Source organism: Centrocercus urophasianus, unplaced genomic scaffold (genome assembly GCF_019232065.1).
Source record: "Centrocercus urophasianus isolate 14NV4802_14NV808 unplaced genomic scaffold, USGS_Curo_1.0 seq_18, whole genome shotgun sequence".
Classification (NCBI taxonomy): Eukaryota; Metazoa; Chordata; class Aves; order Galliformes; family Phasianidae; genus Centrocercus; species Centrocercus urophasianus.
This window is the reverse complement of record NW_024884733.1, coordinates 26,984,322-27,009,410: the sequence shown is the minus strand read 5'-3', so window position 1 is coordinate 27,009,410 and position 25,089 is coordinate 26,984,322. Positions and strand designations below refer to the sequence as shown.

At 42.8% G+C, this 25,089-nt stretch overlaps 1 protein-coding gene across 5 annotated transcripts; it reads right to left on the bottom strand.

The window, feature by feature from the left end:
* Positions 1–1,717: 1,717 nt before the first annotated feature.
* Positions 1,718–24,031, bottom strand: ATG4C (autophagy related 4C cysteine peptidase). 5 transcript variants are annotated; one of them, XM_042819673.1, is made up of 12 exons: positions 23,877–23,930; positions 22,399–22,650; positions 21,421–21,551; positions 20,840–20,923; positions 19,975–20,208; positions 16,524–16,851; positions 14,487–14,575; positions 12,954–13,090; positions 10,177–10,255; positions 9,444–9,520; positions 5,339–5,458; positions 1,718–2,930 (listed from the first exon to the last, which is right to left on the bottom strand). In XM_042819673.1, the coding sequence occupies exons 3-12, from the start codon at positions 21,494–21,496 to the stop codon at positions 2,760–2,762; spliced, it is 1,395 nt and encodes a 464-aa protein (XP_042675607.1). In that variant the 5' UTR covers positions 21,497–21,551; positions 22,399–22,650; positions 23,877–23,930; the 3' UTR covers positions 1,718–2,759. The 5 variants fall into 5 exon arrangements, with proteins under 5 accessions (XP_042675607.1, XP_042675608.1, XP_042675609.1 ...); XM_042819674.1 differs by having other exon boundaries at positions 22,438–22,650; XM_042819675.1 differs by lacking the exons at positions 22,399–22,650; positions 23,877–23,930 and adding an exon at positions 23,979–24,031.
* Between the last annotated feature and the right edge of the window lie 1,058 nt (positions 24,032–25,089).

Here is a 25,089-nt window from a genome sequence, read left to right as displayed (position 1 = left end):
TAAAGAGAATTACTATGCAATTAACATAGTTTCCAATTAAAGTCCTCCGTAGTTACTGAAAAACATTAATTTCTAGTAACGTGGTAATTTAACTTGTGTCACCACTGTACATGGATCTCCAGCACCAGGGCAACAAGTGGGCTTCTCAGTGCTGGAGCCTTGCATGAGAAACAGGAAAAACAATCTGAAAATAGCTGTCAGTTTTTAATAGCTGCTTGTGGTCAGCTGCTCACAAAACACCATTGTGGTGAGGAGAAGGGCTTGGTAACAGATCGAGGAACCACAGTGAACAATGGCAGCCCTCAGCCTGAAAGGACTATTTGAATAAACTCTGCGTGTTTCCAACACTACGTTTCTTTATGAACACGTTGCAAGAAGGCTGAGACAAACGGAACTTTTTCTCCCCTTTACGTTTGCCGTCGGGATGGCAGACTGACATTTTTCCTCCTAACAAGTGCACTGTAGCTCTTCTTTCCGTGTGGCCATTCCCAGCACAAAACCTCCGACCCAAAGGCCTGGAGCAGCCGCTCCTTTCTGCTTGGTGCGAGGTCAGAGCCAGCCCAGTGGGCAGCTGCACGCAGCCAGGGCAGCTCGGGAGGCAGATTTGTCCCTTAGCTCCAGCTGGCTCCTGGTGCAGGCCTGCAGGAACTTGAGCCGTGCTCTGCACGTACCTGCAATGTAGAAACCAGCAATGCCACACTCAGGAGCAAATCCACTGCACAGCTCTGCCTTTTCTTAGTTTCATGCAGCTGAGTACCGCTCCCAACTTCATTACTATTGCAGGCTCCTGATCTTTACAGTCTCTAAAGCTTATTACATTTTATTATTATGACTACAACAACAGAAGTTGTAAATGGAAAAGGCATTATTGATTCAGCTAATCCACTGCATGCAGGATTGCTCTCTGCTGCGTGTGCCGGCCTTTGGGCCAGGTTGGTTGGCAGCAGCCCAGCATCGGCCCTCCAACACTTCTTGCACTGTGAAAACACGATGCAACTGCACGCCTGATTCCTGCCTGCTGTCACCCAAAGGATCCAGGGGACAGTTGTGCATTCTTTGCTGAAGCTCCATGAATCTGAGCCTCACTAATCAGGAGTCTCCTATTTTCTAGTTCCCAGTGACATACCCAATTCTCCTCATTTTGACATCTAAATTCCATAAATACGTCGTTTACTCCCTCTTCTGGGCTATTAATGAAAAATATTAAGTAAGATCCAAGCCAAACATCCTCACATACATGCAGCATGTAAAAATATTATGCCAATTATCGCTGTGATTTAACCGTGCAGAGGTTACTAATTTAGACAAACGATGTGTGCCTTTGTTTTCTGTTTCTGAAAACGACGAAACCACCAATAATCTCATTTTGGCTCCTTGGAATATTAACTCAATTAGCACCTGAACACGCAGGCTCCAGCCCTGACACGTGCACACACCCGAGCTGGCTCTGCCTGAAGCCCAACTATTCGTCATTTCTTTCTCATAAAAGGCAAAAAGGTGCTTTAATGAATACATGTGCTGCTTATTTGGAGAGACAACATTTGTGCCTTCTGTGCCTGAATGGCACTTAGCATGGGTTAACATTTGGTTTACAACGCAACAATAAAATTTGTCTTTATTGCAAATAAACACAGTATTCACACCTTACAGTATTTTTTTAGATGCAGGATTATATTCACTCTTAGAGGCTCTAATACAAATGAGGAAGGCGCACGCATTTCTATCTCACACCCTTTTTATTTTCTAAGCAGCATTAATACACATTTTAAATACTGCATTTACGTTGTTAAAACATGAACCTGTTTATGTACACTTGTTTGCAGTTTGAGAACACACGCTATCAAGTCATCATTTGTACAGTAACAACATATAAAAAAATAATCACACCTGGAATTTTAAACACCCACTGCCCTGTTTGCTTCGATCTAGAAGCTGCACCAGTAGGAAAGGAGCCTCAGCACTGCGATAGCTGGATCAGGAAACAAACACCACTCTTCTAGTAATTGTCCTCAGCTGCTTTGATTGGTTGCAGTTAATTTAATAGTATAACCTTTAAAAATTGTGGGGCAAGGTAATACTTTATCTTCACTCCTCATATTAAGGTTCCAAAGCAAGCTTAATGAGAAGCCATTATAAAATCATACTGCTAAATAGTATCTTAACTCACAATTGAGCCTATATAATTATACCAGTATTGCAACTGACAATTACGACTGCTGTATCAAACTCCCATCTGAGCAGCGCGGTGTACGAAAGGTAACTCACAAGTACTGCACTAACTGCTACTTGGGCTTAACGTGACCCAGCTCAGAGCTCTGCCCTCAGCACACGCAGCACCACGGTCCCAAAACCCAGGGCTGGGTGCCTGCCATAGAAAACCAAAGCGCTGAGCTCTGCTCAGGACCTGTCCCAGACGGAAGAAGGCGAGGGCTGCAGGGCAGGGTTGGGAGCAGCTCTTTAGGAGGTGGCACCAGGAGCCAGGCACACGTCAGCAGAGCTGGCTCTAAGCAGTGCCACCCTTGTGCACCAGCGCCAGGCAACCTGCACATCATCCAGCTAGTGGTGAACCACAGCAATTAGTACATTTGGAAATGACATTTCGAAGACTATTAACATATAAAACATTATCCTCTTTATGAAAATAGACCAATTTCAGCACGGCTTGCCTTGTTGGAGGAGGAGGACACATTTTATTTTATTTTTTTTCTGAAGGCAAGTGTTCTCCTGGACAGCTGCCAATCACCTGGTGGGAAATGTCCTTACAGCAAGACAAACTCCTCAGTACTAAACCTCTTTAATCTTTTCTTTTCATCCTCAGAGAAAAGGTCATTTTCTTCATGGAGTGGACTGGAAGCAAAGTCATAGTCTCTGGAATGACCCTTCACAAAAGTAAACAAGGGGTATTTTTCCTTGGATGAAGATTTCAGCATCTACAATGCAAAACACCAGATATAAGATGTCACGGCGGAAATGAAGAAATACGGTGAGTAGTTACATTAATCTGATTATGGCTGTGAAATGGACAACGTATCTCTTATTATCTTAATTATCATACTAGAACCACGCATTGCACATGCTAAACATCCCCTCCTCCTTTTAAACAAACATTTCCTTCCATTTCTTCTTCTTGTGATAGTGAAAAAGCCACTCTGATTCCTTCCTCTTTACTGTCGTTCAAAACTTTCCACTTCATTCTATTTATTATAACGGCCACTGGCTGTTCTAAGGTGAAAGCTGGGGAAAGGGCAAGGAGATGTGGCAAAAGCATACGCTGAGTAACAAGCAAAAGCAAAGGAGGAGTAACAGATGAGTATTTGCAGAAGAAAGGAAAAAAGTCGGTCAGGAAACAAAGCATTTGTAAGTCTTATGAGACCACACAGCCAGATAGGAGCCCACAGGTAAAGTCAGATATTTGGGTTTTATTTATTTTATAACAGAAAACTGTGCCAAAGTATGTATTTCGTGACTTTGAAAAGGCACCAAAGAGTACATTTTGCAAAGTTCTCATTTCTAACAGCACTTCACACCAGCCGTTCTGGAGATCTGTAGCTGGGGTTGGTTTATAATACGGAAAAACAAGGAACCCAGCTGTAGGACATTCTTATTGCAGCTGAATCTGCCTTTGGCAAAGACAGTGGCGGCCAAACTCAAGAAAAATGGCTCCTGCTCTGTTTTGCAGGCATGCCTTATGTGGTACAAAGTAAGCACGTGTGGGACCCAGGGCTGTAATTGCTGCAACAATTCTCTAACAGGGGAATAGCAGTGGATAGGTCTATTTTACTTGCAAGTTCTTCAAATGCCACTGTGATGGGATTTCTACAGTGCTTTGATAACCATCAATATTTTTGCTATTTCACTGTTCAAGTCTGGATGCATTTTCTTGTCCCTCAATCTACCAGCTATTTAATTCCAAACTAAACTACAGCAGCTAAGTAACTGGCAAGTACAGAAACAAAGGGCAACTTGAATGGATTTTCACCACTTTCTCAATTTGGGCCCCTGATTTCAGTGCCTTTATTTCTCTGTGCCCAAGTACATGGCACATAAGGTTTATCCTCAGGCAATATAAGCAAGACCTTTTCTCCCATCTCTTATTAGCCACAAATGCAGCAAGAATCTGAGTTTGTTAACCTCGGCTGCACACAGCAAACTGAGCGCACTGTGCCAACAGTTTGGGAGTTACAGTGCTCAAATTGCAAGAGGAAATGCAGAAGAGCAGGAAAAAACAAAGCATGTGAAGGACTGAAAGACCACCGAATGTTTTTCAGATGGCATTTGTATCTCAACTTTCCTGTATTACCAAACTGCTGTGTCTGAAATACACTGATACAAAATAATGTCATTAACATTAGAGGGATATCCAAAGTATGAGGAAAACAGCTTGCACAGATTTAAGTCTCAGCTGTGAGCCGTGACTGTTTTCACAGTTTATGTGCAGGGAAACAAAAGTGCTTCATCCCGAACTCAAAAGGAAAGAGGAGAAAGAAAAGCAGAACTTCCAATGCAAGTGATTTTGTAATGAAATTTTTTACCTCTCTGAGTAAGAATCAAAAGAAACAACTTCAACATCATTAAAATCTACCGAATATGAAGTTTAAAATGCTGTTTTAACTGTAATGCTAATGCCACCTAACAAGGCAATCAGAATGCTGCACGAACATTCATTCTTTGTGTGGATGTGGTAACTGCTATGGTTAGAACATTAATATCATGAACAGTTCTGCTGCTCTGGAATCCTTTTTTTACATCACAGAACACTGTTATTTGCTACCGCCGTTAATACAACAGATTAGTCAAGCATTCATACGCTGGAATAATCAAGACAAAAAAAGGTCGATTACCTTTGGACCTAAGTAAACCTCCACCTGTGCTGTCCAAGTGGAAGGACTCAGCAGACACATTTACTGGGTGATACCTGACTTCAAAACATTGTCACCGAATTACAAAGGCGCCGCTTTACATTTCAATGCAATCAGAAACAGCACTTAGGCTAACAAGAAATAACACACAATTTTGACCCGATCAAACACTTCCATTTAAAAAAAATTCCTCCCGAGGGATTTCGGTGCCTTTCGGAAGGCGCCGCGGGGCGCGGGGCAGCTCGGCAATATTCTCACTTCAATAGCGCCACCTCGCGGCGCCGCCCGGCAGCACCGACGCCCATCACCCCCAGCTTCACGTACCGGTGAAAACAGATGGAATGAAAACCAATCTAGATCTCTCCGATTGTGAAAGCAGCAGTAAATACCGAGAAAAGAATGATTCCTGCTTGGTTCTCTGCCTTACCCGCACGCAGCACACGCGCAGTTGGGCTGAGGGCTGCAGCTCCGACACCCACCTTTGTTATTTCCTCAGAAGCCTTCTCAAAGTCCTGCACAGTTCTACAGTAAAATCCTATCGTACAGCTCGGATCCATTTTTTTGAATGACATCTTTTTGGGAGAAGGACAGTGGAATGACTGCAACGTGCAAGATTAAAAACCATCAGATAGATTGTTAAGGTTCAGGATAGCACAGACCCAAACGTTCACTTTTTCTGCCTTAATGAACAGCCTTAACACACAATCCCCTGTACCTATGTGTTAAAACCCAGCAAATCCTTAAAGTTATTTCTTGCCCCCCAACATGCCAGTAATTCTGCCCCTCTCCACAGGCTTTACGTGTGCAAAGCCCCTTGCAGTGATGCTGCATTCGCCAAAGTTGCTGGTGGCACCGTGGCAGTTTGACATCTATCGCAGCTTGAGCAGTGCTTTATGAACGTTCCCAAGGCAGAGGAGGTGAATGTTTTTCTGCAAATTGAATCAGTAACAGCTTGTGCACTATCTCACAATTACTGCTTTACTACCACCGCCCATTGCCCCTTCCCTCCCCCAGCCTCTATAAAAGCGACATAATGGCATAATCCAACCTCTTCTATTTTCCTTTGGTAAATGAAATGGGTTAAGAAAAATCAAAACCACACACACACAAAAAAACCCTGCATTACAGTAATCCACAAGTAGGAAAAAAAAACCCCAAACAACCAAAGAAAAGCACGCTCTGCTTTATAAATACATATTTTTTCTTAATGCAAAATCTCTTTCCATGACAGATGATGATGTGACAGCCCTGGGAGCTGATGCTATCAGCAGCCGTGGCAGAGAAGATAAAACAAACAAGCCCAAAGCACCCTCGCCACTCTTCTTTCTTTGGCAGTATCTGAGAGAACAGACACCCATCTGCCATTTACCCTGACGGTGCTGTGTGCTCACCGATCACAGGAGCTGTGCTTTTGGTAAAGCACAAGTTAGGCTGTGGATTCACGCCGGCAGCGGAGCAGCAGCCCCGGCTCCCGCGCCGACAGGGCGGGCACAGCTCGGCACTGCAGCTAACAGCACGGCGTCCGCACGGCGCTGCAACACAGCGACCGCCCGACCTAAACGCAGGTTTGGTCACAACTTCTGACGGGGATCAGCATCCCCCAGGGCATATTGTGCTCTGTGTCCTTGCACGGTTCAATACGAGCTGCTGTGGCACGGCGCTGGGCAGCGCGGGGCTGACACCGCAACGCCGGGGCTCCGCTAGCAGCACCAGCACGGCTCCTCTGCACAGAGTCACAGCTGCTACAATGCAATTCGACTGCAGCAACAGCAACCCCTGACAGACAACGTCAAGCAGTCCCTAGGCTAGAAACCCATCTTGTAGTTTTAATATTTTTTTTTTGCTAGGCAAAGTCAATCTACAGCAGACAGCAGCACCGGTTACCTGGTGTGAGAGCATCTGACAGCGTGTTACACAGGGGTGGGTGCTGCTGCTTAGTTGCTTTTACAAACCTGAGAGCTGTTTCTATTCAACCTCTGCTAAAAAAAAAACCCAAAAAACAAAAAAAAAAACAATCTAAGCAAAGATTAGAATTAATATTCATCCTGGACTCTTTTTTTTTTTCTTTTTTTTTCCCCCAATTCAGGTTTCAAAAGCAGAAATTGAAGGCTGAATCTTCCGAATCTTCCTTCCTGAGTCACCAAATCCATAAATGCTTCACGTATTTATTCTGCCTTAGATCTCACATTTCACCACCAACATTCTGCCTGCAGTTGTGCTGCACTGTTCAGGGCAGTATTCTTAATGCTACACAAATCACCACACAACAAAGAGAAGTGGGTAGGCATTTTTTTTCCACTCCTCCAAACAAATGGATTCTGGAAGCCAATACAGAGTGGATTGATTTCCAACTTATTCTGGACAATTTGTCAATTTTGAAAATACTCCCTACAGATAAATCTAACAAGCAACTATCCACACTAAGAAAGCAATTTCTGTTTACTTTTGACATTTCTGGACAAAGATATAATGCTATTAAATGCACTAAGCATTAAATTGCAATATATTTTCCGTCTGCAGAAAAGCATTACAGCGCGATCAAGCCAAGCTGGCAGCCTGCGTGCCTTCAAAATACATTTGAAAACCTTCTTATTATTTGGAAATTCATATTCATGCCAGCCTGCAGCATAATGTGCAGAATTAGTCACGGGAACAGAAGACAAAAAGATGTGTATGCTTTGTAGGCTGGCCGCTGAGCTGCGGAGCGACCTTAAGGAAGTCACTTCAGCTCCACATCCCTGCGCTCTCCCCACCTTTTGTCTGCCTTACCCAATTAAAGTGTAAAATCTTCAGAGAAGGCGCTGTGTTTTACAGCAGTTATGAGCACTAAGGGGCAAAGATCTTGGTTATAATCGCTGGCTGCTGCCACAAAGCAGCAGCAAAATAGGTGGAGAGCCAGGACTCAGCAACTCTCCCTTCAAATACCTGGACAGGGAAAATCCAAAGATATCCCAGGCAGAAACTTGTATCATTCTTAGAGATATTTTCCGATACATTTGGCTGACACTAAAATAGCAACCATGTTCCCTTCCTGAATTCAGAACCCTCTAACCTTCCAGAGGTCCCTAGAATTCCACCTGGCAAGCCATGCCACTTTCAGCATCTTGCTAAGCACTCATACTGAAAAATAGGTTTGCTTTAAGTCAGCCCTAGGATTTAACATTAGCCCTTTGATACATGTAATTTCTTTCCCTAAATACTTAATACTTTTTAATGGTGTTGTGATTAAGGTATTGTGATCTATTTCCAAATATTACCTCCTTGGAACTGGTATGTTAGCAGGTATTTCTTTTCATGATAGTAATTAGAACACTGACACTCATTCAATTGTCCCCTCTCAGCTGAAGTTAACTCCTAGCTGCTATATAAACCAGAAGCCATATAACTTCATTATACACCATTTGACTTGCATTCTCAGTGTACCAAGCCAATTTAAGAACACCTATTCTGTTTTTGAGCTGTGAGTTCAAGAGCTACTTAAGGCAAACTTCCACTTTTGCAGGCCTTTACTGCAAACCTTCAAGAATCCAATGTGAAGTGAGAGTATTTCAGGGGGTGACAGGCATACGTATGCACCTTTATTCCTTATTTAAATGCAGCTGGTTTTTTCTGAAGCTGCATTTCCACTTTAGGAGTGCTTCAGTGCAGAACACAGTGGTGTGAGGAATTAGCACTAATAACCAGCTCTGTTCCAGAAGCCTGGATGCTGTCCTAAGCAGTGCATGCACCCAACATGCATTTCCAGATTGATAGGAGCTGCTTTGAGGAGCCTGGGAGCTCACGAGGAAGTCGGACAGACCAAGATCAAGGAGAGTTTGTGCAGATGGCACTGAGTGCTTTCACTGTGAGTACTGTGGCTATTGAACTTCTGCAGCTGATAATGTTTTCCCATGGTGCTTGTAAATGGAGTCCTTTAATAACCTCCTTGAAGCTCTATCTATTTTCAATGCAAGTTATTTGGAAAGAAGTTAAAGAAAAGGGAAAACAGTACTGTAAAATAAAGAACATGGTTTGTAACACCCAGGCACAGACACACTGCACCTACTGGCACCAAGAAAGTCACGGCCTAAAAAGGGCTGGGAGGGAAAGAAAGAGCAACCCCAGTACCAACACCTTCAGACAGCTTGATTAAAAATAATAAAACTCATTAAAGAAGAAACTCTGTTTCCAAACTGACCATGGGCACTTGGCAGCTTGAATTTCCAACACAATAAAATTATGAAAACACAACCAAAAAGGAATGAACCCAGTGTATATCCAAGTTAATCGGGTTTGAGATCTCCAAATGTTGGTCCTTTTCTCCAACAGAAAAAATACGTAAGTAAAGCAGTCATCTAGTTTTGAGTTTTTTCCAATCCTTAAAAATAAAAAGATGTAAGTTAACGATGTAAAAATTAAAACCTCATATGGCGTTTTTAACCTCTGGTCATTTCTGTTGATTATAGGCCTATAAAGGAGGGCAGACCTTCGATAAATAACTCGTAACTGTAAAACCATAAAGATGCAGCTAGCTAGAACATCTCTAAATAATTAGTGTTTGATTCATATGGGAAGAAAACAGTGCCAGGTCTATATCCATAGTACCTCAAGAGGGAAATCCTTTATGCTGACATCTACAAAAGATTGGCAGTAATGAGGATCCATGTAAATCAAACTGTCATCTGCAAGGACAAAACAGAAGACAAGTAATTCAAAAAACACCTTATTATTACACTGCTTACAATCCAATTTCTATGCAGAACAGCAGAAAAAAACACCAGCAAGTAACTGCTTGCCAGGCTGATATTCATTGACTGAAGCATAGGTTTTTGCAGGACAGATTAACTTTTGCATAATCAAACATGCTTGTATAAGCAGAATTTTTATAAAGTGATGAGACTGTCATTTAATTTTTGGTGATAAAATTACTTTTACAAACATACAATTATATTCTGGAGTTTGCATATGAAAAATGTATTGCGCTGCTTCATCCTGACAGGAAGAATATATTGCTTGTCATCTGAGCATCAGCTACCAGCACTTAAACAAAAGTAAATACGTAAATAAGAACTGCCAGATAGGAATGGCAAAGCTCCTGAAGTTTGGTGAAACAGATAAATTATGCCTTGTTTATGCAACAAGGGAAATTAAATGTACATTTTACAGGATCCAATTACTATATGAGGCGAATGACAAATGAATGGACTTTGGTGGATATGATGAATTAATAAGGTACTCGTTTTGCTATTTTAATCATGCTATTTCCCACTGGCCCTACATTAACTTTCTAACTCTTAAAGAAAAATACTGAAGAGTCATAACGTATTAAAGTACTAACCTTGAAATCCAGCAAAGTAATACGACTGCTTGGGTTTGCCACCAATAATACCAACACAATACTCAAGGCTTAAAATACCCTACAAGCAGAACATTAAATAATTAGGACAGTGCTAAACAGAAAAAGGAGCAAATGGAATCAAAATCTTTTATCTTCCTGTACTGTTTTTAGGCAGATCACTGTTTTTTCTCTTCTTCACCCCCAAACTCCCCAGGTACTTGACATTAGGAATTACTTTCCTGGCTATGTCATCCTGCACATCTCCTGAGAGTTCCCAATCCAACCTGGGTTATTAAGATAAGTACCTACAAAGCAAAGTAAGTCAGCGTGGAGGTCCTCTCACAAGGTTCTGTTTCTCTGTGGGGCTCATTGGGGGATTGTGTGCATCCAGTCTTGGCTGAACACAGCTCTCCATTTGCTCCCCATCAGCTCCAGCAGGAGCTGCATTTTGCCAACACTGCGTGCTTTGGAAATGGAGCCCAACTGTTCTAACACAATCGAAGCCCAAGACCATTAAATACTCTGAAGAGTGAGCAGCCTTTAAAAATCAGTAAATCATGGTGGCTTTCTGGTGGCACTGCACAAACCTTGGGTTCACCGCTTGGATGCTGGCCTGAAGTGGGACAGCAATCCAGAAGAGAACCATCTGAGCTAAAAGGAAATCTCCATTAGCTGGCAATCATACCCATATCCTCTCCTCTAGGATATCACCCATTAAAATTATAACCATTACATTATCATTGTCCAAGCTGGGAGAATTTCTCTCAACAAAGTGATTGATATTTCCTGTTCTATTAAGGCCAAGGCTTCTTGTTGAGATAAATTTTTCCTTACTCAGACAATGATAAAGTAACGGAACATGACAAAAATTGTTGTATGCCTAACTTGAGACACTAACAAAGTCAGCTTCAATGTAGTTTATCCAGCCTGAGAGAAAATGCTTATTTAAAATATAAATGAGAAGGCTTTTTGAGAAAATGTTCCCTGATACTTAAGGTTACAGTAGGTTTAGGCAGAGGAGAAGGAAAGGCTGCATCAGCTGACAACGACACATCCTCTGCCAGTGAAACAGGAGGAGAGCAAAGCTATTTAGAGTAATGAATAACTGTTTAATCTATGGACATTTTCTTGTGAAACTGAATTATGAAATATTTATCAATTTTCATCCATAAATATAAAACCCTTTGTAAAAATTACCTCTGGTACTACATTCTAAAATCTGCATTTTTAACTTTAATCCAGACCCCAAGAAATTCAGTCACTGTTCAGCGAGCAGCCAAGAGAGAGACTGGGGTGACTGATAGACTCAATTGAAAGCCCTCTTATCACAGTCCCCATTATCAGCAACTGTGAGAGGCAGCGCCGCTCCTGGTGAGGCAGCACAGACCTCTCCTCAGTGAGGCTGATGCTGCTAAGCAAACCTAAATGTGCCTGTGCTTGGAAAGTCAGTGCCAAGCAAACATATTTCATTCTGGCAAAAAAAGCGATTTCGATAGCTAAACTGAGAAAGCCTCTGCAGGGTAGGACTGGCTACAGACACCCATCAGTCATAAAAGCCAACATAAAAGAGTTGGAGTCACTTTCCTTTAGCTGAGAAAACCTTATGGAAGTTGCAAAAGCAACTGTTTGTTAGCTTACAAAGGAAAGGCCCATGCATTTTCCTGGACATGACTGATCCAAAGGCACTTTTGCACTTGATGCTGGAAGTAAAGTGAGGTTGTTGTACATCACATGTTCAGCTTAACTGTGTCAGAATTAAGCACAAATGAACTAAAACTTTTCCCAAACCGCTTGGAAAGAAAAGGAATCGGGAAAGCAAAGCTATTTGGTAGATCATCACTGAAATGAAAGGCTTCTTTTTGCCTCTGTGCCACAATTTCCTGAAATGTTGTAGAAATGTGAGTCAGAACACATGGATGATGCAGCAGAAAAGGCCAACTCTCACGTTTTGTAAATGATTCGAGAGTGTGCAACTTTAATTCTTGTTCTAATACTTAGAAGACAGCATTTCCTACTGCATCATGGAGAAAGATAAAGCAGAAGGGCAAAGAGAAGAATCTCCTCACTAAGATGAATATTCTTGTGCTCAGTGGGGACTGCCCATTGTATTACCATCCATCTTCAAGTGTTAACACTGTAAGTGGAGCTTCCACTAAAAAAAAAACCAGGTTGCCAGAGACTTTCTTCTCCTCTCTGCTTTCTCCTTAAGATTCACTTTTCTTCCAGTTCATTTCAATTTGTGGTAACCAATTGCTACTTTTGCATCACTGCACTCAGAAGGATTCATCCCACTGGCCAGACAGTGAAGCAGTAGTTGAAGTAATGTCTAATGTCAAAAAATTCTATCCCCTCTCTCAAGGTGGAGAAAATGAAAAGGGAAGGACAGGAAACAACCTTAAGGCATTTGGCATTTAAGGAAACAAGAAACAGAATAAGGTATTTGCTATGTTTGTGTTTTAAAATGCTGGCTGATACTTATTATAGCACAACTTTGGCAGCATATGTAACTAAATTATCATTTATAATTTGTGCCACTGCGTTAATGTCTTTTCAGATAGCTGCTTCAGGAGTAGAACAGTTTTCACTGCTTTACCAAGGGACATCAAGTGCTCTGCAATTACGTCTCATCTTGTAATAGGGAAATTTAAAATCTGTAAAGTCAAACTTTACAACCTTCAACTGTAAAATCACCACCACACATTTAATAGGTAGAAGATTGCCATCGTGAAGTCTCCTAGTGCTCCGATTTGAAAAATGATTGAACTCTCATTTCATACCTTTACAAACTCTAAGTAGTCCATGTTTGTTCTTTCTCCACCGAGTCTCACTGGAACTAATATAATTACAGCTTTTGTGTCTGTTTCTCCAGAATCCATAAAAGAACACTGTCTGTCAATAACATCTGAACTGTAGACTGAAAGGAGACACAAAAACATCGGTATGTAAGACACAGCTTTTCAGGCACACCTACAGAATGACATCACTGGGGCTGACAAAGTGTAACTGCAGCCCTTTGAAAATATCACTGTCCTCCTGAAACACAGCTCCTGAGCAACTCCTGACATTGTTATCCTTCCTGACAATGTTATCCTTCCCTGTTTTCAGCAATATTTTGTAGCAGTCAACTGCTGCTGAAGTAAGACACGCTGCCAGGAAAATGCAGAAGGAAGAGCTTAGGAGAAAGGTAATTTAAAGGAGAAAGGTAATTTAAAACTTGAAACACTACACTAGCAGAATCATAAATGTGTTGGTAATAATAATAATCAATAATTGATTTTAATAAATATTTATGTTCACTGCCAGAAGTTAATACAAAGCGGGCACTGAAAATGAGTGAAAATACTTCATGTAGTTACTGCTTATTCCCTCCAAATTAAGAGGGACAGGAAAATCATCACAGGGCAAAGAAATGAGAAACAAACAGAAGTTTCCACTGTCATTTTAGGTCAGGTAAGGGCACACGATGAACCAGTTTCTGTTTAAAACTGGTGTGATTGATTTCCCATCAGGGAAGGTTGTTGTTCTCCATCTTACCAGCATCAGCCGTGACTTATGGAGCATTTCTGGCCGCTAAACACAGCCACTAAAACCTACATTCGAAAGACTACATGCATTAGTGTAACATTTCACCGTGTTCGGGGTTGTTTTGTCATCATTTTCTGCTCCTGACCATCCAGAGTCCTGAGCTGCTCTGCCTGTTGTTGCTGACTCCAAGAGCCGTGCTGCAGCACAAGGAAGGCTACCTGCACCCCTGACTGGCTCTCTATCCTCCTCGCATCTCTGAACTCAAAGCAAAAAGCTCTTCTTCCTATTCTGAGGTACTGGTTCAGCATTTGTTTTCCTACTAGAAAAATAGCTAAAAAAGAAACCCTTGATGGAAAAGAAAAGAAAATGTAAATAGCAAAGCTACTCTAATTGAAATGAGATAATTTTATCTTGAAAGTAGATTCAGAAGCTGTTAGTGGCCTACTATTCAAACACTGAAGCAGAATACAAAAAGGATTAATAAGAGAAGTGCTCAGGCTCCCCAAATACAAAGCAATTGCAGGCAGACAGACTTCCTGGATTCTGAATTTCACTGTCTTAGTAAGAAACCACACAAGCAATGTTTGAGGCTTTCAAGTTGTGATGCCTGAGTCTCAAAAGAGCAAACATCTGCCCGTATCAAGAACTCCTTTGTCTACATAATCTCATTTATATGGCTCCATTGTTGAGTTTTTTTCTTCCTTTAGGGCTTTATTGTCGAGAGCTTATGAAAGGCATAAAGAGCATCTACAATGTTAGCAAGAATCTACAGTCACAGCATTTACCTGTACAATCCTGAGCAACATAGACTGTTACTCCCTGCAGCTCAGGGTCTCTTGCTTCTTCAACAGCTTTTCTAAGTACAAACACAAAACTATCATCTCAGGTTATAATGAAAATAACATTCAATAAACACATACTGTTTGATTTTTAGGAACACGTCGGGGTTTTTTAAGACTGTTGGTGCTTTTTCTTTTTTAATTCAAGATGCCTTCTATTTCTGGTCAATACAGATGCAGGGAGATTTTTAAGAACAGAAATCAAAAAAGCAAAACAAAAAAAAAGCAAACAAAAACACACAAACAATACAAGTGCAACCCAGATCCAGTGTACCAGGCAATGCTTCTTCCAAGCAGAGACAGCACTGCCTCTCTACTTAGAGGAAAAAATGAAAATCACACACACACAGCCCACAACAAAAACACCCCAACATTAGCTTACAGTGAAATTCATATTCAAATAACCAACACCTTTCCATTTAGAACATTTTTCTGTCATGTGCACTGGCATAATAAAGGCTAAATTTGCTGACAAAGAGATTATTTGCAAGAGATTATTTGATAGATCTCCTTAGCTGACCTCAGTTCATACAAGTAGCCACACATCGGCACCCTTTCCCTCCTGAAATAAAAGCCAGCTCATAAAAAGCTACAGGGTTTTGCCAAAACTTTCTAAAAGATCATTGCAGCATTAGGCTGCCCTCAGAGGGATAAGAGTAACGCAGCTAGAAACTAAGAAGCAAATATATGTCAGTAGTCTGAAGCATGATTATTATTCAAGGACAACATTTGTAAAGGAACTAAACTCTTCAAAATACAAGATTGGCCTCTGGCTTCCAATACATGCTTGCATTAAATGCTCACTGTCCCTTTATTCCACAGTATATCCTGAAGAACTGTTTAATACAGTTGCTCTCAAGTGATGGGAGCGCTGTGCACTGTAAGCACTGCCAGAAGAGAAGTGAGATCTGGGAAAGGAATCCTGGGTGCTGCTTCAGACCACTGCTGAGTTTGTTAGACGGATGCTGGAACAGATGTTTTTTCCCCACATACTAGGGAAATACGTAACTGCAATTTAAAGCAAGCAAAAGGAATTCTGACAGTTTCTATTACCAAGAAAAAAATTCAAAACACATAAGAAAACACGTAAGTAATGCTAACCTGTCACATCACTGCATGTATTTGCATGAACCCACACACACACACCAGAGCATTTCTGGGCAGGTTTCACCTGAGGTGAGTCTGCTTCTATACTGAATAGCAAAACTGTTCAGCGACATATGGAGAAACACACAGACTTTGACTTCTTCTGCTTCAGTGCCTTATTAGTGATGTAGTTTATAGGTGAACTGGTATCTAATAACATAAACGTAGATTATAAAAAAAAATCTGTAATATTCAAAGAAATGGTAGAGAAAGGCACCACAGCATGGAGAAATTTGACTTTCCACTTTTTTTTTAAGCCACACTGAATGTCACAGACCCTTTACTTTTACTGTGATATAATTATAATATTAATAGTCCCATACATTTACAGTTTCACAAGAATTTGATATGTGCAAAGAAATGCTGAAAACATCAATTTTAGCTCTGACATTTCATTACACTATCAGTACATTACAGCCCCCAGGTTACAGTATAAAAAAAAAATCTATAATGTTATGCATGTTCCAAGGTTGAAAGAGTGGTTAGTTTTTAGAACATTTCACTCAATGAAGCTCTACTTAAAATGAAGCTCTACTTAAAAGCCTGGGTTTGGGAGAGACCTTGGGACTCCTACTGCCCAATGGACAGGAAAACAGGAACACAGGCTTGTTGTGAATTAAGACCAAACAGCAGTGCTGAATTTACTTCCTGCACCTGCTGCTATTTGCACTCCTGCCTCTGAAAAAAGTTCTCCAATTGCTGCTGATACGGACATTTTGTGAAGCCAATAATGATCAGTGAGATGTTCAATTAAGCCGAAGTAATCTCATGGTGCTCAAAAATGCTTCTCCCATAACGTGCACAGCACTGTAACAACAAAGAATAACCAGATTTTACCTTAAAATGTGTGCAACAACTGCAGGCCCGTACCAATCTCCAGCAATTTTCCCAGACTTCTTTCCATATTCTATTAGCTGATGTAAGCCGAAAGCTGCCAACGGAGAGTCGCCAAACCAAGAAATTATTTTTCTGTGATAAACTTCATTTCTCATTTCACCATCGCCACAGTTTCTCCTTATTCTCTCCTGGTGGTTTGACAGGATCTTGGGCTCTCTTTCTGCTGTAAGCGATGCTTCCAAAGATGCTGTCAGCTTCTTAACTGTGTGGGCTGTCCAGGATTCAGAATCTGAATTTTCAATGTCCAAGGCATCTGGCCAGACCCAGGCTGCAGGGGGAATTTGAAGATGCACGTTAGGCTTACTGTTCACTTCTTGGTATAATCAGCAGAGCACCCTCCTTTCTCCCCACAGGTTCTCCAGACCAACAATGTGTACTTCATACAACAAGATGCCAGCAGTGCTAAAATGTAAACAAAGAACTGAAATGCAACAAGATTTGCTTTTATCTTCTGCTAGAAGATGGGAGGAAAGAAATACAGCTATCAGAAGTGTTGGCAAGCAATTTATGCTGAGATCACAGGTCAGATTGTGTGATCCCACTTAGCTAACATATAAAAGACTGACCTGATTACAAGGCACAGAACAGTCTCACATATTTTAAATACAGAAATTAGCTACCAAATACCATCTGAACAGTTTCATTCACGTCAAAGAAGAAGTTTCAAACCCTGATTTTTATTATAATGGTTTGTCGGACATTAAAAAAACAGGCAAGACTGGGGAAATTCTCATGTAAAAACGAATGCTGCTTCTTGGTGCAGCATCAAAGCAGACTGGCAGAAAAATACGCCGCATTTCTTTAGTTAATGAATGTGTCAATTCCCAGGTTTACCTGGACTACAAGGCAAACGCATTTAAATGTTTAGCACAGCATCTGCAGTGTGCATTTCTAGTAAGAGGTTTCTCTAACAATGCATCTTTCCTGTCTCGTTCCTATTAATAACATCATGGTGGTTCAGCACATCTAGAGAGCAGTAATGCTTCCCTTGTCAGATGACTGAAAGTCTCTCCCACAAGTCTGAACAACTATTTGCAACACAGAGGATGTGAGGAAATCTCTACAACAGCGACCTTACTGTTACATCAAAAACCATTCTGAAATCTTCAGTGAGCGCCCCAGAAGGCGGTGGGCAGGCTGCTGTGTGCCAGGAGGGAAAAAATGCTATGGATGAGGCTGCCAGAGAGGCTGTGATGCCCCGTCCATCCCTGGAGGTGTTCAAGGCCAGGTTGGATGGGGCCTGGGCAGCGTGGGCTGCTGTGAAATGTGGAGGTTGGTGGCCCTGCCTGTGGGGAGGGGTTGGAGATTCATGATCCTTGAGGTCCCTTCCAACCCTGGCCATTCTGTGATTCATTCTGCGAGGCGCTTTTGTCCAACAAGACACATTTCAGCAAGGCTGCCATTACAGCAGCAAGAAGAATCCTTTCAAATTCAGAGAGCAAGAACTGCAGCCCTCCTTTTAATTCTTGCTGACGTATCCATGTAAAAGTCTAAGAAACAAAAAGGAAGCACAGAGACAATTGCATTTTAATTCCAAAATCCAACTTAGGGCTCCATACGGTCACAAATATTGCAAGACCATACATGGTCTGTTCCAGACCACTTCCACTTTTGTACACATTTGGACTGCCCCAGAAATATGGCACTCTGCAATCGCCATATCACTTTCTAAACAGAGACTCTCTGGGGACAGTGCAAGGAATTCTTTGTAACCATTGACTTGAAAAGCATAAACCTGGGGCTTTTTTATTTTGAGCTATTTCAGAATGAGCCGTCACAACCCATGCTCCCAGGTAGCCCCACTCACATTTTGGTTTGCATTTTTTAAAATGTATGTATAGAAAAAAAGTTATATTTAAGGGATTTGTATTTCTCAATACAAGATTTTCAAATATTTTCACATTTGCAACCAGTTGAAAGGAATAATGTTAATGTATGTTTTATGACTTAAAATATCTTCAGCAAAAGGACACTCAGTAAGGCAAGCTGACATTTCAGTGATGTCACTGCCAAGAAAGACAACTTTGTGATGCAGCCGGCTTGGGACTGTGCTCACAGCTTACATCATATTTGCATAGTAAGTACAAAGCATGATCAACACAGGCTTTCAGAACTATCTGCTACTAAAATATTCCTGAGGACTACCGAATAGCCTCGTCAACAAAAACTTGTATCCTAACTAATGCACCTCAATGGCTTCAGGCCCTTCTCTTGGATCATTTTGGCAACAAACAGTGGTGTGAGAGGACAGGAACAGTTCTTTGAAAGGGGCAGTCTGGTAGATTATGAAAGGGATTGAGGAAAAGAGGATGAAAAGACAAGGTGGGTAACTGCAAGGTCCAGAAATAGCCTTGGGCAGGACAAGGCTCAGCTTAGAAGAATGGGGCTGGAATGCATGCTCAGCCTTTGAAAGCAGAAAGTGTTCCAAGTCTCCTAAAGCTAGTTCTTTCAAACAGCTGTGATTGAAAGAGTATTCTGAGATAGACGAGGAGGGGAGAAAAAAAAGAGAAGTACATGGGGAAAGGGAGGAAATGAGCTAGTGAAAATTTCAACACAAAGAATGATCTATGGAAGTTAGATTAAAATCCTTCTATTAACTCAATATATTAATACTAGAAGAAATTGAATAATGTACAACTTAAAAACTGATAAAAGAACATCACTTTTGCTATAGCCCACAGCTATGGGCTGAGGAACTCATTTCCACATCTCCAGTTCGAGAAACGAGGAAGATTCAAGAGAATTGGACATTTACATGGCTAGTAGCAATACACAGGTATGGGATCACAATTTTTGCTTGTATTTCACTTCCAGTTTCCAACGTCTTTCTTTGACAAACCCTGTGTATGGGAACTGTTGTGTCACAGCCTGAAGCACTGATTGAGCACCTGGGGAAAGTCAGTCCTGGGAGCACAGGTGAGGGCAATTCAGCTGTGTGACTGGAGGGGTGGAACCTGGCTCCTCATTTAGACCTCATTTAAGGACTGACTGTGACTGGGGGAGAATCTCTGGTTGGAGATCTTTTCTAGGTGAAGCCTCTTTCTGCACGCCTAGCATCTTCTGATACAAGTGAGTAATCTTCTTCCCTTTCCTTATAGCACCTCTCTATCATGCCAGTCCTCCCATCATCACACCTTTGTTGTAACACCTTTCCCACTGTATTGCTTTCTTCAATTGCTACACCTTGCTACTCTCCTTTTCAGAAATGGAAGAGCAGATCAGCTAGAGCAATGCTCTGCCACAACGTAACAAATTCTAGTATCAAGGAAAAGAAGTCCAGAACCAAAACTAGCTGGAACTTCAAATTCTGGCTGTATGGAGACTTCTGTGCTCCCACCAAAATGCCTGTGCTTAATCACACCAAATACAGAGCTCCTTGCTTGTAACTTACCTCTACCAAGGAAATGAAGCATGAGGCCTTGAGCCAGCAACATCTGACCAGTTCTGAGCGTGCAGCCCCAGCCACAGTCTGTTGTGAGTGCAGACCCCTTTATCTGAGGAAATTCCTCTCGGTAGGTCAGCCATATCCTAGAGATGAAATCTTTACGAAACTCCTCCACGTTTCCTGAAATCTCTGTGTTGATTTTATCGAAGTTGGATCCCTCTGTAGAGAGTTCACCAGATTCTGTAAAGCAAAGCACAGTTTAAGTTGTAAGGTGGTAACGGGGCTTCTGTTACTGTGATGAAAATACAATATACAGCAATGCAATTAGGAAGATAGGGCAAAAGTTGGAAAAAGCAACAGTTGCTTCAAATACAAGGAGGGAAAATTGCACAGCAAATACATGAGAAGTGTGCTGGCTGAAAAAAAAGAATAAGAGCCAACAAGTGTCAATGAAATTGCTTCTGCGAGGAAACAACTGCTTAATTCACTTAAACGTAAGTAGTCGAATAGAGACACTCAGGAAAAAACAACTTTGAAAACTGCATTCTGGAAAATGATAATGAAGGTTTTGGTGTCACTCTTCATATGAGAATTGTCACTATGCTTTTTTTTAGAAAATGCCAGTTTGATAGGTAAATGAAGTGTAATCTGGAGAAAGAACAAGACTTCACAGCAAAATGCAGATGAAGCAGGTTAGGATGGGTTGCATTAGTGGTGGTGTTCAACATATTTTGAATATAAATTTTCTAAGCTTTTCGCGTTCACATTTTGAATTCAGTGATCATGAAAGAAGAATCCTCAGAGAGGATTAAAAATATATACAGTGATCTTGCCAAGTAAGACTGAAATGTGTTATGTGATGTCTACATACCATCAGATTTGAAGTGGTAACATTTTCCCAGCAGAAAGACTGGAGAGTTTCTACTGAAGTAAGTTTTTGTTTTCAATACCCAACCTGAAATAAATGCAGAACAAATGCAAATCTGTGAGTGAATTGTGAGTGAATTACTTCCGTAAGACATTGCTAGTAGCATTTGATTAAGCCGAAGGTAAGCCCCAAAAGAGAAGTATAGAGTAAATGCACAAAAATGGGTAATATTACAAAGCAGAGGTGAGTGTTCTGTCTCAAACTTAATGGCTATCCACACATGAATACTTGAATGCTAATGCAATTGTGCTACTGTGCAGAAACTGTTGAGATACAGAGGTGCTAAAGCTGAGTTCAAGTTGCTTTCTTTTGACTGGGAGTTCATTATTGTGTGGTTTGATTTGGTGGGGTTTCCATCCCCTACAATAACATACAATAGGTTCTACATATGATCAGTGGAAGTGCAAGACCATCAATTTTCCTGTAGTATTAACTAACCATGCTTCATCACAACATTAGGTTGCTTGGGGAAAACTCCTTCCATCCAGTGGGGATGGGATTTGGCCAAACACCATTTCACTTACTGTATTTCATGTTGTTCCATGCTGACATAAACTTTGATTTGATCTTTTCCACTTCATCTGTCCCTGTGGCCTCCATATTCAAATTCTAGAGGAAAAGCCATCGCTGTCTTGCAAGACATTAAATTCTGCTACTGTAAAAACAAAAATATAAATGTATCCACGGCACAGAGAACGCAGGGTGCAGTATCACTGCCTGCACGTGACCAGAAACAGTAATAAGGTTGCTGAGAGGCAATCACATGTTCCATGAATAAATAATAATAACACTTAATTCCAAACACACACTAGTAAAATTACCATACAAAGCTAAATAAAATATAATGTTCTCCAACAACTCTCCATTGCACAACAAACTGATCCAGGGCATGTAAACTGTGCTAGTGTGTGTGTATGCTCATTCCAGTTTGCAGTGCAATGAAGAGCTGTATTTCACTGAACAGAACAGACACTATTCTTTTCCATTGAGAAGAATACAAGAAGTATCTCTTTCTGCTGTCAGATTCAGAGCATCAACAAGCATGCCTTGGCATGAGAAACTGCATTAGCTTTAGATTTCTAATCAAGACTTTCCTAAGCCACAGTGTGTGTATGTGGGAGGAACTGACAGACACAGAACATGTTTTGCTGTGTGTGCACATGGCAGAAAATAGTTACCAACAATGTGTGCAATGACATAATTCTGAACAGAATTTACTTGCTAGAAGATGAGCAGAATACTGCCATCAAATCCATGTGTAGTTTACATCCCTTCTAAATACCACCTGTGGTGCAAACAGGCAATCTTCTGATTGAATTGTGGAGTTGTTTTTTTTTTTTTGCAGCAGTTTAACTGTATTACAAAAGTGAGAGAGGTAAAATGGGGGTGAAAGGCACTGCTGTGCAGATCATTCTTGTAGAAAAGTGCTTAAATTGTGTGAAAGGATGTGTGTATTTACTAGCTCTAAATTGCTGAGTGTAATTTATTGATGTTATACATACCCTCCTTATTTTAAACAGAGAATCTTGAGCTGCATCTACCTTTCCCTGTGTTGTTCTCCATCGAACTGGGATCAAAAGCAGATGAAGACACAAGCATTATTACTTCTTTCCACTGTGAGCGTGTTTTCAGTAAATGAAATTTAACTGCTGATGGCATGAGTCCTACTGCTGGTATCTCGGTGAAGAGAGGGTAAAGATGCTGGGGAGTCAGTGTCTTCAGAGCCCGAAGAAGTGAAAGCACTGTTCAGAGCACTGCAGGTAGGGCATGGAACACAACTATTTATTGCCCAGGCCTTTTCTAACATGTTGTTTGTTATTCTATTATTTGATAAAAATTCATCAAGAATTTTTTGACCCAACAAGAAGCACACAAACATGTGGGAACACTGATGGCTTTCTGCTCTTGAGAAGTAACAGTTGGCAAAACCCAAGTTTGATTAGCTGTGAATTAAGCTGGTTTTTTTGTAGGGGAAAGAAGAGACAGTTAAAGGTTGGGACTTGATTTGTCACCTCTCCCACTCCCACTTTTTTTGTTTAGGGAAGAAAAGGCTGCACAGATGAGCAGCACTGACTTGCTGGCCAAACTGGTGAATACAGATCTGAGCCCACTGGGCACAGTGCAACCCATTACAAACCTACAGCTGCTGGTTTATACTGGAGCTGTCTCACACAGAAGTTATGTGGGACGCTGGATGACAGCGATGGGGTGAATTCCATCCTCATGGGCTGCTGCTCCCTGCTGCGTGCAGGGGGAAATTCTTTACAGAGAGTGGTGAGGTGCTGGAACAGCTGCCCAGAGGCTGTGTATGCCCTGTCCATCCCTGGAGGTGTTTGAGGTCAGGTTGGATGGGGCCCTGGGCAGCCTGGTCTAGTATTAGATGGGTAGATTGGTGGCCCTGTGTGTGGTGGGGGGCTGGAGATTCTGAATCTTTGAGGTCCCTTCCAACCCTGGCCATTCTGTGATTCCGTGCTGGGCTGCAGGCAGCTCAGTGGCTGTTCATTGGGGTTTTCCCCGTACGTACGAGCAGCCCAGCAGCTGCGCTGAAGGCTGAGTAGCCTCTCAATGCGACTACACCGTTTATTAATTAAAGAATGACGACCGCCCTCAATTTTTTTTTTTTTTCTCAGTACAGAAACGGAATTTGTGCAACGACAGCGAGCGCGACCCACGCGTAAACGCCGGCGGGAAGGCCGGGAGGCCGCACGGGACCTTCCAGCTGCAGGCGCGCGGCCGGCCGACATTTCCTAAAGGACGCGCGAAGCAGAACGGCGCGTAGCCGCGCTCCGTCACACCGCGCGCCACTTCATGACATCCGCTCGGACCTCCCCGCGCCGCACTCACGGCGGGGCCGTTCCCAGCCGGCCCGAGCATCGGCACCGCGCGGCCCCGGCCCGCCCCGCGCTCGCCGCTGCCCCCGACTCTGCCCGAGAATACGCGCGGCCGCCGCCGCCGTTCCGCTTCGCTTCGCCCCCCTCACCTGCCCGCGCTCGCCTTTCTCCCCCCGCCGGCGCCTAGAGGGGTGATCGACGCTTCCCCGCTCGCGCCGCCGCAGCGCCGCGGCCCTTCGCGGCCGCCGTACCTTGGGGGCGGGGCGGCGGCCGGTACAGCGGCTCTCTGCTGAGTCTCTGCTCCGGCTGACGGGCAGGATGGGGCCCGCCGCTTACCGCGCGGTGAGCCCCGTGGCGCGGCCGGCCGAGGAGCGGCCCGCCGGTGCTTAGCCGCGAGGGGCGCGCGAGGGACTACAGCTCCCAGAGGGCGCTGCGGCGGCGGGCGGCCAGGCCGGCGGTGCTCCCGCGCGGGGCATGCCGGGAGCTGTGGTCCGGCGGGAGGAGGGCTGGGCTGCGGGCGAGCCCGCGGGAAGGCGGGCGCAGGGCGCGGCGCCTGTCGTCCCCTCACGGCGCCTCGCCGCCCTAGCGCGCACCAGCTGTAGCTGCGCCACAGCGACGGGGCTCCAAAAACCTCGCGTTCTGTGGGGGCTGATGGGATTTAAAACCCCAGCTGAAACTGAAGTGCACGCTAACGCTGTTAACACTTCAAATCGCTTTTTAAAGTTGATGTTCTGAAAGTACGTAGGGAGGAATCATGCCTCTCAGTTTCCTGAGAGGAGCAACCTGCTGAGTGGTTGGTTGTAGCGTTTCATGAAGGCGGTTCTTCATCAGTTCTCAGCTTAAAAATAACCGCTGGATGTGTGGGGAGCCAATGCTGCCCTGCCTCCCCTCCCTCCCCCCCCAAAAAAAAAAAAAAACGAGAACACCAAAAGAAACACCAACAAAAAACTGCAGGACGCAGCTTAAATTTCATATCCCATTTTGTATCCCTGCTGCCCTTGAGTAAGGCTGTCCCTGCACTCGGCGCTGCAGCGGCACACCTTTGAGATCACGAGGAAAACGTGCTTTTTGTTTTTTTCCCATGCAGTGAATTGACTGCCTTCTGGAGGCTAGAGGCCATCGGGCTGCGCTTACGTATTTTTTATAGCAGCATGTTATAGTACTGATCTAAAGGTGACCTTTAGAAGCGCCAACAACTGGTTTTAATGTTGGCTGCTTTTTTTTTTTTTAATGTACTGCCACACGGATCGGGTCCACAAGCACGTAAGATCTTGGGTATTAACGTATTAACGTGCAGAGCAGAAGACAAACCTTGTTTCAAGGATGTAAACGTTGGGTTGGAGCCGGGATGTAGGAGCTCAG

Coding starts and splice junctions, on each gene's coding strand:
- ATG4C (XM_042819675.1), bottom strand. CDS start 21,496: ATGGAGGCCACAGGGACAGATGAAGTGGAAAAGATCAAATCAAAGTTT. Junction 20,209..20,839: donor TTACCACTTCAAATCTGATG/GTATGTAGACAT, acceptor TTTGCTTTACAG/AATCTGGTGAACTCTCTACA. Junction 10,256..12,953: donor ACTACTTAGAGTTTGTAAAG/GTATGAAATGAG, acceptor TTCTGCTTGTAG/GGTATTTTAAGCCTTGAGTA.